This window comes from Struthio camelus, chromosome 2 (genome assembly GCF_040807025.1).
Source record: "Struthio camelus isolate bStrCam1 chromosome 2, bStrCam1.hap1, whole genome shotgun sequence".
Lineage (NCBI taxonomy): Eukaryota > Metazoa > Chordata > Aves > Struthioniformes > Struthionidae > Struthio > Struthio camelus.
This window is the reverse complement of record NC_090943.1, coordinates 53,686,075-53,704,878: the sequence shown is the minus strand read 5'-3', so window position 1 is coordinate 53,704,878 and position 18,804 is coordinate 53,686,075. Positions and strand designations below refer to the sequence as shown.

The following is an 18,804-nucleotide window of genomic DNA, read 5'->3' as shown; positions in this document are numbered from 1 at the left end:
GTATTTCCCTTGTCCACAGTGCCACTGCAAGGGAAGAAAGGACAAGTCAAAGGAGACAGCTGTTTTCAAGAGAAAGCAGCCAAACTGGGAGAACTATTTCAATAAGGCTTGCCTGTTACCCTTTCTTCCAATCATACAGTGACTGCTCTTACTGCCACAAAATTGTTTTCAAGAAAAAAAGTAAAACTGAAGAACTTTTTAAACAAGATTGAGCTGCTGGAAGTAGGAAGTCTCCAACATTCAGGCAACAAGAGGCAACAACATTCTGCTTGCAGGATGCCAGTGGCCCATGGGCTGTGTTTTTAGTACGATAGACACGGTGAGTTTCATAAAAAGCAAATGTCTAGAGAAACAAGGTTTAAAAGAGACAGATTCAGTACCTTCTTACTTCCGTCCTTCTTTGCACACTAGCAAACAGTAGATAATGCTTAGATAGCCACTTTTTAAGCAAAGGTAAAAATTCAGCTGATACATTGTATCTGGAAAAGATGTCTTTAGTACCTTCACTATGCAGTAAGATCAAGGCAGCTTCTTAGGCAACGCATGGGCATTTTTGGAAAATGAATATAAAGTTATCCCTAATTACAAAAACACAGCAAAGCCATGACACATGACCTTGACCTAAAGAACTGAACAATAAATTGGAAAATTACAGCTTTTGTTCATTTACAACACAACTATCAAATTATATACAAGACCGCTTAACAGCTGGACTTTTGGAATTCACCCCAGCAAGTCAGTTGTTAAGATTCTGAAGAGAAGTCAACTCCTGCCAATTAAGGAGATAGTTTTCAAGGGATGATTCCTGTAACAGACTCCCAAACACTCCTCTCTTTTCCACCTCCAGGAAGTCCTGCCTTCCCTGCCAATATCTTTCTTCAAAACAGATAAACTGTATGGACCTAGGACTAAATAATGGATAGCTGGGAGTGCTCTGACTTCCAGCTGTTAAAAAAGCATCTCAGTCCCAAACTGCTAAATGTGAAGCTAAATGAGATACTCCTCAATCTGCTAAAGCCAAGTCTGAAATCAGCCACCTGTGCAGCAGATCAACCACTACCCACCACCGTGCGTACAGTGGAGTCTTAGCTCTGTGTGGCAGGTCTCTCACCAACGCAAGACATACAAAAATCATGCTAGATCACATTCCTGATAACCAACACTCAGAGATTTTCAGATTACTATGGTATATTACAAAAAAGTGAATTATCTCTTGTTTCATCTCCAGACCTAACAATTTTGAAAACACGGTAACAGACAAGTTAATGCAGCTTGCATTAAAATGGATATCTGACATGAGATTTTTGACATTCACTTTGGGGCTTAGTATATTCGGCGTGATTAGAGCTATTATAGTAACTACCAATGTACTTGCACACCACAATGTACTGAAAAGAAGGTGACAGAGAATTTATGAGACGACTTAAAGTGGTATCAGAGAACTGCTTTGGTCTACCAGCCCTGTCTTTGTGCCATTGCTCTTCTACCCCCATCTCCACCTTCTTTTTGACACTCAGTAGCTGCTACTAGTGTATTGAAACTTTAACAATCTCACAAGAAATGCAAAATTCAGGATTTCTTTTCAGAGTCAATGTCACACTTGGCAAAGCAGCCTGCTGGGGCTGCATCACAGAAATACAGCTCCATTGCTCACTGGAGACTTGGTCCTTTTCCCTCTGATTTTCTCAGTTTTCATTTGATGGATGTGCTGAGTCTGTTCATTTACAGAAGGAAATTCAGGAAGAGAATTCTTGCTGATTAATTACGGCCTGCTGGAAAACAGCAGCATAAGCCATTTTGCCAGTCAATTACAAACAACTCTCTAAGGCAAATCGTACTTTCACAGGCCCACACCTGTTTCTCCAATAAATCATATCACTCTATATCTACACAATGGGCCATATTATAGCACAAATGAGCTGTCTAATGCATTTCAAATACCACTGTAAACTCATGTTACATATTTATCAGGATTGAGTAAAACGAGCAGACAGAAATCATCAAACTAATTGTGCTGTCCTCCAGGGTTCAAACTGGTGAGAGAATATAAGGACTAGAAAGACACAGTCCTACCACCGACTGCAAACCTGACTAAAACTCTTAGAAGTCAATAGCTCAGCACTTCCAAATTCTACCTTAAAGTGACATTTAAACACATCAAAAAAAAAAAAAAAAGGAAAGAAAAGAAACAGGAATGCATATGTACACGCTACCCTTCCTTTTATTACCTTCTGTCACACTGAAGCATACCATGTCAGCCTTTGTAGCCATTTGGTTTTTCTCAAAATGGCAGAGAGGAAATTGGGAGTGCGCCTGTAATTAGACATTACATTTATTTTTTACATTTTATAAAACGAAGAAATCTGTTTATTTTGTAAATGCTCCACTGCCCACTATCAGCACCTGGACAAAACAGATAAAAGCAACTGAGTCTTTATCATGGTGACATTTCCACCACGGAAATACGAGCATGATTTAAAAGCAATTCACTGCAGACATATGCAATCCCACTGAAGTCAGCGGGACCAGTGTGAAGACTCACTGCTGCATGAGGGCTTCAGACTATGCCCTGCTTACACTGCTCTTGCTCTTTAGCGTTTTTTAGGAAGAAATTTGTTGTTCTTTGTATTACAAGGTCGTATTTGTGGGGGAGAGAAAGAGAGAGAGAGAGAGAGAGAGAGAGAGAGAGATAGGTGATTCAAAGTAAAGCAAAATAATATGTGTATTATTCTATTTAGGAATCTTTTCTTCCTTAACATGACCCTGACATAACAAACTCCCCCCAAAAAAAAAAAAGCTGCACAGTTTGTGTAACCTTAGGAAATGTTATCAAGTAATTTGTGGAGTCAGGGAGAAACACACACACACATTACACAGACACATATCCTGTACTAAGACTGAAGGTGGTTGATCTCACTGCTCTCACAGGACTGCATGCCAAGAATCATGGATTTTGATTTTGACTCTAAGCAGATGGACATAACCTTAAGCTTAGTGCCATTATATACCCTGAAATACCTCACATGCATTCAGTCCTGTGTACGAACACAAAATGCTATTATTACAGCTGAAGGAGAGGAGACATGGTATGAGGTCCTTAAGACCATGACTGGTATGGAAGCAGTGCCAAGGAAATGGCTGTTCACTTGTCCTTTTCCCAACAGAAGAATTAAGGGACAGAAAATGCTGCTACCAGAGGGTAGGCCCAAGCAGACAACTCCAAAGGAGGTAATTACTTGTACAGCATGTAGCTAAGCAGGGAAATGTCTTCTCATAAAGTACTGTGGATGGTAAAAACTTTACACAGCCTCAAAAACGAGCTGGGCAGATTCACAGAAGAAAAATCCACCGTGGGCTATTAAATATGAAGGCAAGAAACACCTCAGTTGCAAACTGCTCACAGCTGGGAAGACTTCTGAGAAAAACGTGACCATATGCTTGATTGTTCTTACACTTTGCTGAGGCATCTGCTCCTCTGTCACTGCTGAAGAAAGGCTATTGGACCTTTTTTCTCATCCATCATTATGGTTGTTCTTACCTTATTTTTCAGCTAGTGAAAGCTCCTCTTCTTTCCTTCTGTATTATTTAGGAAGTAGTCACCACAGGTCAAAAATTACATTTGGCATCCACTAGCAAGATGCTGGAAGCAGCACAGTGTGGATGCACTTGGTACCTGCCAGCAGCACAACCCTCCCCAGGGCATTCACACCTGCTGCCTCGCTTGTGCCTTGAGCTTATCTGGTTCCTGGAGCAGAGCTGCTGGGTCAACAGAGACAAGTCTTTACTGAGAAGTGCAATGCTGAGCAATTCCTACCTTCTAGGATGTCTGTCAACACTACCTTAGCATCAGTGAAAGACAGAAATGAATACTAAAGCTTACAGTTCTTCTTAAGAGGGGAAAAGTACAGGGGGATTTACCCAGGCAAAACACTTTGTAGTGACCTTTTTTGAGCAAGAAAAACACACAAGTGTTGGTTTCATGGCTACTGAGCAGGAACAGTACAGTCCGTAGATGACACTGATGGGAAGTGTCCTATAGCTTCCCATTTTTATGGAGTAAGCCAGGTGCTTGAATAGCTCCTGATATTACTCCAGTGGGCTAGTATGGTGAGGCACACTTTCTGGAGTAAAATACTATTTCCCTTTTACTTCCTCTTGAATTTTTCATATCCTTTGCCTCTAATTATTTTGCTTATTCTAGAGCGTCCTTCACACAGTTCCATGATAGTAACTGACAACCTATATTATATATGCTTTAGTGGTATTTTCACTGACCAATTTCCATCGAGTCGGTGAGAAAGCCCAAAGCTGAAGCGAGGTCAGTAATGCTGCTTTGGGATATATAAAGGCACACACGGGATCAGTAAGGAACAGCAGTGTGGCACTGAGGGGAAAGGAGGCCCCTGAAGCTGCATGGGCAAGAGAGAGGGGCTGCAAGATAATAAAGCTCTGATTTGTAACTACAAATTTTCAGCTTCCCCAGCATCTCTCTCCCCAGTTCACCACAACAGAGCAGAAACTATATAACGTGGTACCACTGCAAGCCTTTTGGAAGGCAGCACTGATGGTACGGTGCCCTGCGTGAGGAGTAGGAAATTCTTTGAAAGGGGTAAGAGACCCAAGCACCATGGACATCATTTTCTCCATCCATAAAACAAGTTCAATCAGGTGCTCTATATGAGTTATAGCTAGGAGAGCACAATGGCATTTGCCTATGCCAGCAGTGCAACACAAATATATAGCTCATCATTTGGTGATAGCTTGGGTATAAAAGGTGCTTCGTAAAACCCCGCGCCACTCTTTTTGCACAAACCAGAGGCAAATTCATACTTTTCTGGAACAATGAACATCAAGCGAACCTAATTCAGACTTCTAATTCCTGTATTATATGATAGAATTCTATTTCACCAAAATGCTTTTGCTTTACAATATAGCTACATTTATAATTATTTATTGCCCAGCCCAAGGTTAAGTGAAGAAACAGCCTCACCGAGATCCTGCTTAAGCCCTCATTTTTCACAACGTGCTACACAGGAGACAAAAGATTAATTGGTTTGTATTTCTCCACTGGAGACAGAATTAAAATTGCCATCCGATTCAAACTATTAACACAGCAATCATGTTGAAGTAGCGCGTTGCTTCTTATAATTTAACACATTTCTCCTCTTTTGCTTATTTTATGAAGCGATACTTGGCAACTTAGGAAAATCTGACTTGCAGAGGTTCCTCTGCAGGCCTTGTAAAAAAACAGCCTTTTGCACTCCTACAGACTCAATACTTGATGAAAGGGAGCTCTTAAAAATGACCAAACTGAAAATTCAACAATATTGAGCAGATGCTGTTGAAGATGTTCTGTTTTATCAGCATGCTACTTGGAAACCCTGAGGACAGTGGTGAAGCATATAATAAATTGTTTTGATAATACAGGCTGACAAAAAGAGCAAAAATACATATATATAGCCTAAATATTTGCTTGCTCAGAAGTGGCTTGTTTTTTTTTTTTTTTTGTTAAGTAACACCTCAGGGCTAAGATGTTTCAGAGAGATTCTTTATTTTAAGGTACTTTGTGTTGCCTGAGACATTTAAAACTGAACATTTTAAACTGGACCAAAGATACACATATACACACACACACACACAGATATATATATATATAGCCTAAATATTTGCTTGCTCAAAAATGGCTGCTTTCTTTAAGTAACACCTTTTTCTGGGCTAAGAAGTTTCAGAGAGATGTTTTATTTTAGGGAAATTTGTATTGCCCAAGTCATTTAAAACTATATGGAACCAAACCTAGATAACAATACTCTATGCTTTCTCCACTTAGACTTATCACATATATTATAAGAAACATTCCTCTATGCTTGCCATCTATGTGAGATTCAACCCTGTCATGTTGCTGTAAAAGCTCAACCTTCTTTTTGCTCTAAATAATTGTGGCAAGCCCATACAGAAATGATGGACAACATCCAGAAGACTTCTGTTATTTGCAGTGGAAGTCCACTTCTCATTATGGTTATGGGTTTTAGTTGTATAAACAAATGTAAAGAAAAACAAAAATCAAGGTGTTTGAATTTCTCATCACATTCTCAAATATTAGTTATTCCAAACAGTAATATTTAGGAGAGCACATATAAGGACGCTACATATAGGATCCCAAAAGCTACTAACCATTTTCAGCACTCAGCAGGAGCACTGGGTGTCCAACATTTTAAAGAAGATGTGAAAGGCTGAAAGGTAGGAATGGGAAATTGGAAACAAGGCCCAGCCTTAACTGCAGGAGGATTTCCTAGGAAGTAGAAGACTGCAGAAAACAATTGCAAATTATTCTAGGTCTACAAGGTGTGTACTGGTCTGCAAAGTTTGAAGAAGCATTTTGGATAGTGAATGGGTGAACAGCTGCCACAGTGTTAGTATTTATTTTCTTTCTCTGACTTACCTAAACTGTTTCCCGAGTTTTTCAGAGATGGACAACAGCCCTAAAGTGGCCACCAAGGCGGTTACCTTAAGATTCCTTTAGTCTTGGATGCAAGCTCTGTGCTGTGCCTCAGAGGTGAAAAAGAAAATTGCTTCCCATTTATATATACTGTTCTTGGCACAGTGGGCTCTCAGAGCTAGCTGTAGCTCCTAGGCAATATAGGGCAATAACCACTACTGCACAGATTGGCCTCTTTTCCTTTCCTTGTTCTTACACAATTATGTGACAGTAGTAAAAAGACTCTATTTGTTACCAAGACACTGGCATCCTAGGCACTGCACTGAAAATAAAAAAAAAAACAAAAAGGAACAAGAAATTTAAAGTATAAAAATACAGGAAAGAAAATCTGTGCTAAAGTACTTCTAATTATGGCCCCTACAGATAAATTGGGATAACAGCTTATCTAACTTCCCTTTAGTCAGCTTTGGTTGGCTATGGGACTCAAACTTGCATGCTATGTAAATCTCTAGGTTAAAAAGATCATTTTGTAACATATTTACAGTTTAACATATTAAATAATGCATTTATTTGTCTCTGCATCCTGAAAGAAACATTCATGATGAAGATTTAGTGATGTCTTACCATCTGCACATAAACAGAAGCAGAAATAGAAGCTCTGAATAGTATTTACCAACCTCTGTTTAGCTCAGGCCATGTTAGTTCTGGAGTAAATTAATGTAAAATGACTCGTATTTATGGCTGGGTCTTAAAGACCGGCAGCAAAGGCTGAGTAAAGAATCACCACTTCCAATTTTCAGTCTACACCCTATTAGCCATGAGGGAATCCTCACCAGAGTCTGCAGCAAGACAACCTGTGTTTATCCTTATTGTTCATAATGATAAATGCCAGTGATACCTGCTGGAAGTGAAACCTCAGCAGGGACTATGCATCACTAGTAATAACAGAAATAATCAAGCTGTTGTTAAAACCAGACACTCAGACAGCAAATTCAATTTTTTTATTTTGTGCCCAATAACAATGACAGCTACCAGCCACCATGCATTACAATTAGCTCATGCTGCAGGAATGCTATCTGCTCTGGTGCATAATGAGCAAACTGCAAAAGAGAACAGGACCTGGGGAAGAGGTGAAGAACTATTTGGAGATGTTTTACATATCCCTGCCTGTTGCTAAGGAAACCAGCTCCTTTGTTTGGGAGTATTGTGAAAGGCTGCCTCATTCACACATTCAGCATCGAAGCCCTATTTCCTGCCACTTGTAAACAAACAAAAGAGAAATTAAGACAACATCTCACTTGACTGTATAAATACATATAGCATTTATATTTAAGCGTGTCAAATCAAAATGAAAACGTCCTTGCATTCAGTTTAGGCAAACACCACAGCTGACCGCAAAAAAGGCTGAACAAAATTCAGGCAAACGCCTTTGCTGCTTTTTACCTACCAGGGCTAGACAGTAAATCCCTGCCTCAGTTACTGGGATGTCTTTCTTGAGCTCCTCTGCTCAAACACTGAACACAGACTGCAGCCAAGCTTCACTGCAGACCTCCAGTCAGCTCACAGGCACACACACTCCTTCTGCAGCATCGCAATCTGAGTAAATGTTCTGTTTTACTATTTACTGTTTTACTATTGCAAAAACGTGCTTTGATTCTTAAATCCTTGATCGATAGCAAACATAAGGCAAAAGTCTGCCCTCCTCTCTGCGCTGCAGATCTCTGGTGCACGTTTTGAGCTCTTTGATTATTCGGCTAGACCCAAAAGCCCTTGCTAAAATTTTCCATTCCCTTAGATGTTTCCATCTGCGGGCATTTCTAAACTAAACTAAAGTGTATAGGCCTATTACGAGCAGCAGGGCTGAAACGGTGCTGGAGACGGTAGCCCTTCTGTCATTGCTGTCAATGATGGGCCTCCACTAGTGCCAGTAACGGGAAGGAAGGTTTTGAGAAAGAATAAAATAATAAGAAAAAATGAAATCTGTCTTTGCTCTAAAGGGTTTACAACATAAACCTCTCAATTATTAAGTGCTGGAAAATTCCATTGAACTAAGTGGGAGCACTGTGCATTGATCAAATACAGAATTAGCAATAGTGATGATGTATCCCTCTTTCGACAAAGAAAAGACAGAAGTACAGAGATACTTTGTAGACATTGCTGAACGCCTTTAGATTGTTCCCTACATCTTAGCATGGCCAATTTTTGCAGGGGCTATTTTAAAATCCTATCCACTGCGTACTGTTGTTAGAAATCTTTTCTTTCTCTGCTTATTCACGTACATTAACTGGTATGAGATTAATACATTAATTCACTGCAAAGATACATTTTACTGTGAAACTCTAGAAATACTGTCAGAAATGACATAGATTTTAATTGGTACTAGAGAAATGGAACAAAAATTGAGACGCTTAAAAAGAAACACCAACAAATGCCTGTTTTAAGACTCTTACAGTCTACCGGTGGTTTTTTCCCCCTCAATATTTGCTCTCTCTTGGTATGAATGCTGAATAATTAAACTAGTCACTTGAAAAAGAACAAAGGCTTTCAATAAAAATGATTTTGCCTCTTAATTTTCATAATCAAGTATGCTGCAGGGAATGCAGTGGTATTAATTCTGCTATTAATTTAAATTACAGATATTCTGTAAAGCTGAACGTTTGTTGAGTATTGGTGCAGTGTTATTTCTTAACGTGAGAATGACGATATGATTTAGTGTTTTTAGGACTAGAAATTTCAAAACTTTCAAGCTCTAGTCCTGGCTCTCCCAGGGACCTGCTGAAAAGGCTTGAATGCAACATTCCTTTTATTAGCCTCCTGCTGCTGTTCACTAGAGCCTTGTAAAGTCTACTGCTTGAGGTCTAATGCCACAAAAGGACTAATTGCCATAATATCAAGCCTTTCAGTGACTTCTAGATGCTTGTTTCTTAGAGTGAAATTCAAAAACTGGAGTGAATCAGTGACTCCTCCTACAATCACAAGGGAACAAAATCCACAAAGAGCAAAACCCGAGGCAGGAAACCTCCTGCTGGTGGGCTGATAGGGAACCCTGAGGAGATGGATGGATCTTGGAGCTAATCTTAATCACATATTGTGTAAAATAGGGAAATACTATACAGAAAGCCCGTAGCCTGCAAAAAAGGAACGTAGGAAGTATTGGCAGAACTAAGCTGCTTTCTTGCTTTTTGCCCTTCTTTTTGGCCCAGTTAATTCTGAATTCCTTCAGGATTAGTCTGAAGAAAGCACCGTAAGAACGAGAGAGGATATTCCTGAAGAGCAGAGAGCCTGGTGATCATTTCTCAGGCAATGAACAACACGGGGTAAGAACCTCTCGGGCCAAAGCACCCAGGCTTCTCATACTATAGGAACATCCAAATTGGAACCAAATCATAAAATTAAGTTAAAAAAGGAGGGTTCCTTCTTTTCTTCCAAATGCGATTTCAGAAAAAGCAGGACAAGCCTGAAGTCCAGTCCCCTAGGTTTGCTATAGGCATTTCCATAACACACCTGTCAGAACAAATCTCTAAGGCAGCTAAGCAGGAGGAGTGCTTAGTTTTGGATTACAGATGGTCTTAGTCTGAGATATTCAGTGCTGTCAAAATGGAAGCATTTGTAGGCACAGGCAGAAAGCCAGCTTTCAAGTTCCTGGGCAGCTTAAACATAAAATACTTAGATGAAAACTAATAACATCTGTGTAGATCCCATCAGGATCACAATTTTGGACTTAGTTCTCCTAGTCCAATTGCTATAAACTCTTTTTTGATCCAGCCCTACCATTTCATAAGATGCTTTGAAGTTTCCAAGTCTTACATCAATACTAATGAATGCAGCACTACACTTAGGTGTCTAAAACAGTAGGGCTCTATCCATTCTGCTTCTTTCAAAACACTGTAAAGAGTAAGAGAGAGGCCTCCTGAGGTGTTTAAGGAGAAGTAGTATCTGCTGGAAAAAAATATCATTTATGATTCTGACTGTCAAGCATAAATGGACACCTTAAGTTCAAATCTGTTTCAATAGCATAGTGGGCAATTACTGCTGAACAATTAGATACAAACAAAATTGAAATTGTTTTTGTTTATGTAAGTACAAAACATATACATGGAATTATGCAAACAAATCTATCACGGATGAGAAGATCTTGTCAGGCTGCTAATGAAGGTAGGAAGCTGCATTCTTTCTTTATAATGTTCTATAATGATCACGATAACAAACCAATTTTTAAATGCTGCACACTTCCCTTCCCCCAATCTTTTTTCCTCTCAGTATCAGTTTTCAGTGACAAATGCTTTCAGTAGGCAAAGAGGATGAAAGAGATTTGAAGATAACACTTGTCAACTATGCTGACACCTAAATGATTAAATTAAGCAAAAATTCAGTATTTCATTGTCAATTTGACTCTGATTTCTAGTTAAACAAATTTATGGACTCTATTAAGGTACATTTTGTCTTTGCTTAAAATCTGTTTCAGAGATGCATTAAAGAGACAATTACCCCTTTTTAGTAATGGGAAGCTGTAAAAGCTAACAGTAAAGTATCCCATCAGAAAAATCACCCTTCCTCTGAGACAAACATTTGCTGTTTACAGAATATCCATGTACACTTCTTATGAATGGATTCATTACCTCCAACGTTCAGATAAATACTTTTCTCATATAACTACTTTTTTTTTTTTTTTGACAAAGGTGCTACTGTACACAATCAACTGTTCTGCTTTTAGGAAAAGACAGAGATTTCCTATGCAATGTGAGCATTCCAGCACTATCTGAACACTGAAACAAATCGTAATAGCCATACTTGCCGCTTCTCAAACGTATAAAAAATCCTACAATCATTACATTCACTGCAGAAATTACAGGCCATCCAATTATGCCCAGTATCGTCTTAATCTCTCTGGGTATATTATAGAGCAAACTTGCACCTGGAAGATATTCCAGCTAAACACTATAGGTCTTAGCTTTAATTTTCTCAAAAGACTATCTTCATTACTAATGTAAAACACATGCTATAAAAATTAGTTACGTTTTATTTCAGAACTGTGTGACAAACAAAGCTACCTCTGCCTTTTAGAAGTATAGTCCAGACAAGAATCTAAATATTATTTTATCCTTAAAATTTCCGTTGCACTCTGAAATTATCAGAACATGTGAAACAGACAAACAGTAATGAATCAAAGTAGAAAAATCATGTAGTTTTTTTACACTTTTTTCCTCTGTGAATGGAAAGAAGAACAGTTGCCTATCCCAAACTAATACCCATGTACTTATCCCAGCTCATGTTTAGGAAGCACTTTAAAAATCCTTTAAGCACAGCACTATCATTACGAAAATAAATACAGACAGGCAGATATAAAATACTCCATTTGTTCCATCACGGTAAAATACAAATCATTACTGATTTATCATCAATACATTTCTTTTTTTCCACTGCAGCACAGTAACTAGGATCAAAAGCTTTCAAACTACCAACGCAGAGATAACTACCGAAGAATAAAATACTCACTGATGATGATAGAGGTGCAATTTATAGAGCATTGTTAGACAAGAATACAGAAATCATATTTAATTTTGTGTGGTTATGGAAGTGGGCATTCGACAGTATTTTAAGTATTATCTGCTATAATGTGCAGAAATGAATAATAGCAACATACCCAAATAGTTTGGAAAATGAGCATATCGTTTTTGAGAACAGTCATCTGAAAACATTCCTAACAATTCACCTGAAACGTGCTCTGCTTGCCCCTAGGTGATAGCTCTCGTCTTGACCCTGGCCCCACTCAGTCAACGGCAACACTTCAAAAAACTTTGCATTATGCAGGATCAGATGCAAGAGCAGTGCAGAAGGAGCATCATGAAGAGCAGCAGCAAAGATAAGTATCTGAGTGAAACAAAAGCATTTCTGTGGGTAGACTGTGCTACCACTCCCTCAGATACCACGTTTTGGCTTGGTTCTGAATGTCAGCAAAAGTAATTCAAATGGCAAAGGTTTCTATTAAATCTTTATGGACAACCTTCTTTGTAACAAGCTTCTGCCAGAAACGGGTTACTCACATTCTCGTACAAGGCAGCACTCTTAAAAATAAATAAATAAACACACAGAAAGTTCCCATCCTTCTCTCCAAATGACTTATTGCTGTCAGAGCCTAATCTAATTTTAGGTGAGCTCATCTTTTTTTCTGCCTGGAGCCATTTTAACTTAATATTGCTCTCTTTCCAGAACCATGAGAGAATACAGACTCCCTTAGCCATTAGAGATGCTGTACTGACATTTTACTTTAGCTGTTTGCTGTAGAAGTCATCAATATCATTCCACTCATGAAGAAACCTTTTCTAAGAAAAATGAAAACAAACTGCTGGCATTAGATCAAACTTTGACCTCTGCAGCCCAACGTGGGAAAACTCCAAAGTTTGAACTCTTTGCTGGTGCTCTGAAAGCTTCCAAAAACTCCACTGAGCAGGCAAACTTTCTTATTTTAATAAAACATTTTCTGAGCTTTAGGCTTGCGCTGCCTCCCCGCTCTTCCTGCTGCATTAGCTATTCCGCGAGTAGGCACACAGCCTCCGCTCCCACGGGCCTGCCTCTGCTGCAGCCGCTGTCTCTCAGCGGCAGCAGTCAGTGTGGCTGGGTCTTCAGGGAAACAATTTCAGAAATCATCTTTTCATCTCCCTCGTTCACATCTGTTCCCTGTTCCCATTCCCAATATTCTTGGCTGCACTCTATTCCGCTGTCGCTGTCCTCCTTTATGTCTTTATTTTCTTGTCCCTAGTTATCCACGGCTCATGCACAACCTGCTCATGTGCTATTCTGACACTTGGTACCCAAGTCTGCATTGCAAGAGAAAACGCAGTCCGAAATACTGTTTTTTTCATTGCTATTTTCCAGTCACATACAAGTTTCTAAAACCATTTAAGGGAGTATTTTTCAGCCTGGTTTTGGAAGGAAAGATTTGTGGGATTACACTGCCAGATTTCCTCAAATAATGAGTCCTCAAAATAACTTTCTGAGCTCGTTGTCTTATCTCTGTCACATCTGATGGACGGATAGAAGCTGCAAAGACCTGCTGTTTCTACATTTGCGTGAAAATCAGCAGCTTGGAAGAGGAGAGACGCACCCCAGTTCATTTCCTGCGCTGTCAAAAGGCTGAAGTATGAGCTAGCAGGTATTTGCTCTGTTTAGGCTGCCGCTATGCAATCAACAGCGACGCTGAAGTGCTGTCGCCTGCTCGGCGAGTGGGCATGGGAAGGAGCTGAGAGCGTGCTAGAAAAAAGGAGCCCAAAGAGATGCGGATTTTGCAGGTGGGCTGATGCCACAGGGCTCACGAGGAGCAAGCGTACAGGTGGGGGAAGCTGCCGGGGATGTATGAAGGGAAGAAAAACAGATGCACTGATGCAGGACACTAAAACACCTGAAACCAGGTTGACACGGTTCACCGAATAATTCGTTTCTTTGGAGTCTCAGTGCATTCAGTGAACCTCCTGCAGTAAATCTGAAGCATAAATAATAAGCTTTCCTATAATTTATTTTTTATTTTAGCATAAATTATATGACATTTTGGAAAGCTGGTTACTTTCCAAATGCCAAGGGATACAGCGGAACGTAACAAATTAGAATCATCAGTCTCTCTCCTTTTAGTGACTGATCATGAGTATGAATATCAGTTAAACTGCTAATAGACACAAGATACTCCTGACACTTTCTAATTCTTGCCTCAGAAGCACTTTTGGACACTAAAGTTGATAGCATTACAGAAATCTGTATTGTTTCAGCTAAAACAGTATTTCTGCAGATATCTAGGTTTACCTGCATAGACTTCAGCCAAAATTACAAGGTGTGTGCTTCCTAGCAGAAACCAAGAGGGGGGGAAAAAACCCCGAAACACAGGATGAAATTTTCATCCCTGTTTTTACAGGAATGGAGCCTTGGTGAACCAAAGTCGTATTAATTCCAGGAGAGAGTTTTAACTTCACAGCATCTACCTTTCTGCCCTCTGGGTCTGCCTGAAGATTCAGTGTGACACCTATCTCTGGAGCTTTTGGCTATTTAAGGAATTAAAATGAGGAGTTAGGGGAGTAGAGGAAGCGCTTTGTTGCACTCACGCTACAGTAATTCTCCCCGGAGCTGTGGGGCTGTGATGGGCCATCAGCCTTCCCTGTCCCAACAGCAGCCACATTCTCATGGGATGCGGTGACTGGGGACTCCATCCTACCAAATCTATGAGGCCACCAAGCTAGGGGGCCTACCCTCGTGACTTGATCTCACTTAAAGAATGGATCTGTAGGGAATTCCAAGCTTTTTCTGCATCTCCTTGGCACATCTATTACACACTCATAGAAACGATTAGAAAGATGCAGCTGAGGCCATAGCGATGAGTCAGCTTGAAGAATTTGTTCTTAGTCAAGTCTTAAGATCTGAGAATAACTAAACACTTAAAATCACCACAGCAGGAAGTCTAAACTGCAGTTATAATGTTTTCATTTTTAAATAAGAGCTAACAATAATGTTTCCAACTGAGAAGGCAGCTGAAAGAACAAATTTCAAGAAAAGATTAACACTCTAAGAGATTTTAGACAAATTCCTTGACTCACATTTTCTAGACATGTAAGAAAAAGGATGCAGTAAATATAGAAACAAAATTAGTATTTGTATCTCTGTGTTGTCTGCACTCAAACGTAACAGCCACTGTGCTGCAACTTTAAAACTAGGATTTCCTCAGGATCAAGTAGCTGAATTTTCTTCAGAAACATTGCTAAGTATTTCAGGACATCTCTTGTGTACTTTATTTCCCATGATTTCCACATTATGGATGTAACATTAAACTGATAAATACGGTTTTATAATAGCACAGTAGACCTGGATAATGTCATATAATTTGATTTGCACTTAGGTTCAAAGATCCACTATAAACAGACAATAAATATGGTAGCAGACTGTCAGACAGGAGAAATTAGAAGAGACAGATGACCTTTGTGCAATATTACATCTCTCTCCCTCTCTCTCAGGCATGTATAAATCCAAAGTTATGAAATCGGACACAGTTAGCCACCGTCGATACTGACCAAAGCAATACCAATTTTATTAGAACATAGAACGGCAAAAAAAAGAAAAAAGTAATCAATTGCTCAGTTATAGCTATGTTTGCTGCGTAGGTGTTTCCCTGAGTGCCTAAGAGAGCATGAACAAAATTGCCAGCAGTCACATTACAGAGACAGGGTGATGGGCTGGATGACCCCGTAAGTCTTGTTCATGTCTCAGGTCTGTGCTCTTGACTTGCATCTTAAAAGACTACCTATCAGTGCCTTCGCAGAGAACCTGCTTTTCCACTCAAAAGAGTTTCTGTCCAGCCCAGTGATAACTGACAGAAAGATGAAAGTTTCAGCCTTCCCGGCATGTTTGTAATTGTAAACCCTACAGGGAAACAACCCCTCCTCTTAGAGTTACTATCTATCTGCTAGAGATGCAGTACGAGGAAAGGCGTGCACTAAAGAAACAGACAATCAACGATTTAAACAAACAGAAATCTCCCAAAGCGGAAAAGCTGTTCATTCATTTGAAATGCGAGGACCCTTTCTCAAGCACAATCCCCTTCCCTGCCCAGCGTGCATCGGTCCAACTCTGCCTATGCCCCTCTTACTCTGCGTTAATTAGGAGTGACATGACACAGCAGGAAAAGAGACCGGTTCACTGTGAGACCTGCTACTCACTCTCTTACAGTGTAACGGCCCCCCTTCCAGCCGCCCATCGCTGCGGGGAGCTGGTCCAGCCGGGGGCTGCAGCGATCACCTCCCCGCTCACTGCGTTCGCCCACGCTAACTCAGACAGAGCAGGAGATGGTGGAGCACGACCAAGGTAAACGCAGCACTGGCTGGTTCTGCATCACGGCTAACCCTTCAACTGTGTAAAAATCAAAACGTTTCCACGACCGATTTCTTGGTTTATAAACGTTTAGGGAGTTTACATGACAAAGGACAAATTGCAACTGTTGGCTTTAACATGACATACGAGGGCTCACACTAGCTCTCTCCTGGTTCTCTGTGAGACCTGACATCTGGAGTACTGACTGCAAGGACACCGCACTGTGTACAAGACAACAGTGGTGAAGAACATAATCTCCATTTTTCCATAGCTTGACATCTCCAAGCACAGGCTTTGTTGGCTTGCAATTTTCAACGTATTTTAGAACAAAAAAGCAACTAACTTTCTCCTTTACTGCTCAAACTCAGTATTAAAATACAACCAAAAAGGTTTCATCAGCAAAGGCAACGTGAGCAGCTGAAGAAATGAATAACAGATGGAAATACCTGCTTGCTGGGCAGTCTGTGGTATTTGTTGACTCCGCTGTGCATTGTACTGAACTGAGGCAATGGGTCTGTACTGCTGAGTTGTTGAGGTAGGGTACTGACCAGATGTGTAATAATACACTGGCATCTGTCAAGAGAGAGAACATCAACACACTTTAACGATCAAAGATTTACCAAAAAAACAAAAAATAAAAGGAAAAGGAGCAGCAGGACTAAAGTAAAAAAAGGAAGTCAAGCATCTTAGCAGTAACAGTAATCAAAAGCAGAGATTTGCATTGTCTCTTTTCAGGTACAGCCACTTGGTTTCAGTTTTGCTAGGAAAATGGCTATCAGTACCCGAAATTCACACCAAGCACAGATGGCCCCCTGGGGCAACACAGTTATGGCACAGAATGGCCTGAAGTCAAACTGTGTAGAGGTGAGAGAGAGGGAAAGATGGAATGCAAATGCCTATAATACCTGTAAGGAACTATTGCTGAATTCCCACCTTGTTTTACAGCTATATCCTTGAACGGACATTTCCCCGTAAAGCCTCTCACACTTGGCATGAAGACATTATAGCTCTGAAAACAATCATAGTTGTCTTGCTGGAGCTGAGGGTAGACACTGAGTCAGCAAGTATTGCCACCTGGGCTTTTTTTCCTATTATTATTATTATAGAGCGGTATATACTACATCACCTTATCACATAGGTGAACATGGAAGTTTGAGGGTGACAGAAGCTAGAGATTTTTTCCTATACATGCTATACCACCATTACTGAGACATTTGAGCTAAACAGTTTTCAACTGACCCTTAGCGAGTTCAAAGCACTCAAAATTTTTCATTTTCAGCTGCAGTGACTCTGCAGGCAGTTGACAGAGTTTGGCAGCACATGCTATCAGCAAACCGTAGAGGGACACAGATCGAAATAATGTTTTTAAAAAATGTTGCTCTTCTCACAGCCTGTCAGCAGGTCCCAAATCAGTCAGCATTTCTTTATAAATCATACAGTAACTTTCTTCTTCATGTGTAGCATTTAGCCTACTTAGATATATGCATACAATCACATAAAAATGCTTTTGTTCAATTTGATTACCCGTAAAGGAAAGTCTTAGTGAATTAAAGGTGACTGCATCCATTTGTATACAAGCAGGACATCACGAGAAACATCAGAAATTCTCCTAGAGACAACATCCAGTAGGTACAGATACAAAAAGCTAGGTGACAAGATAGCAAGGAAGGTGATTTGGGTAGGCAGAAGACACTGAATGGATAACAGTGGGGAATGAAGAATCAGAATCAACAAAACTGGAGGAGGTGATGCCCGGGAAGCGAAAACCCCACACAGACTGAGAACTGTCAATCAATGTCAGCTGTCAGTCAAGAGGCTGAATACCCATTTATTCTTCAAAGCCTGTTCATTTCCTCTTGAATCAATGCAAAGCACACAGCTTTTTTTTTTCTTCCAGATAGCATCAGCTAGATTCAAACAAACGCAGAAAGATAAGAATGTTTTGACTGGAAAATGTTGTAAGCTATCCCCCTTTCAGACAATACCAAGTGACACCTAATGTCTACAGCCTACCCTTGAATCACTTGCATTGCTATAGACTAAGGTAACAAAGCAAAGTGCCTTGCATAAAACAGACAAAAAGCATGATGCATAATTTGTTTCTCTGGAGAGAGACGCTACCAGGTGTTAAGAAAGTTTACTCGGAAATTTAAGAGTGTAAAACCACAGTTTACATATCATAGTAATGTAAAAGAGGGACCAGGTAAATTTTGTGAGATAATCTGATCCTGTGAAAACCTGACTCCGACTGGGTCTCTTATCAAGGCGGCTCTACAACAGGAGACCTAAAAGAGGTGAGAGGGCTCAACCTGAGCAAAGTCAATGCAAATAGCTGATCCTGTCTTGGAGCAAGGGAACAGACTAGACTCACTCTCAAGTATTCTTTATTTTCCATTACAGTCTACAAATTAAAGAATATTAAACCCCTATGGGAATACTCTCATTTCTCCTGGCTGCAGCTTAATCTCGCTTAGAGGATTTAAATGTATTTGATTTACTCTCCACTTCCTTGTTTTCCTTGC

At 40.0% G+C, this 18,804-nt stretch overlaps 1 protein-coding gene across 35 annotated transcripts in view; it reads right to left on the bottom strand.

Annotated features, from left to right (window-relative positions):
* Positions 1–18,804, bottom strand: part of ARPP21 (cAMP regulated phosphoprotein 21) — a 148,338-nt gene that overhangs the window by 26,628 nt on the left and 102,906 nt on the right. For all 35 annotated transcript variants that reach the window (XR_011139744.1, XR_011139745.1, XR_011139746.1 and 32 more), the window contains one exon: positions 16,729–16,855. Coding sequence is in view for 32 of the 35 variants with exons in the window: in XM_068935766.1 (XP_068791867.1) it covers positions 16,729–16,855 (127 nt within the window). In the remaining 3 variants the exon portion in view is untranslated. The remainder of the gene's footprint in view (positions 1–16,728; positions 16,856–18,804) is intronic.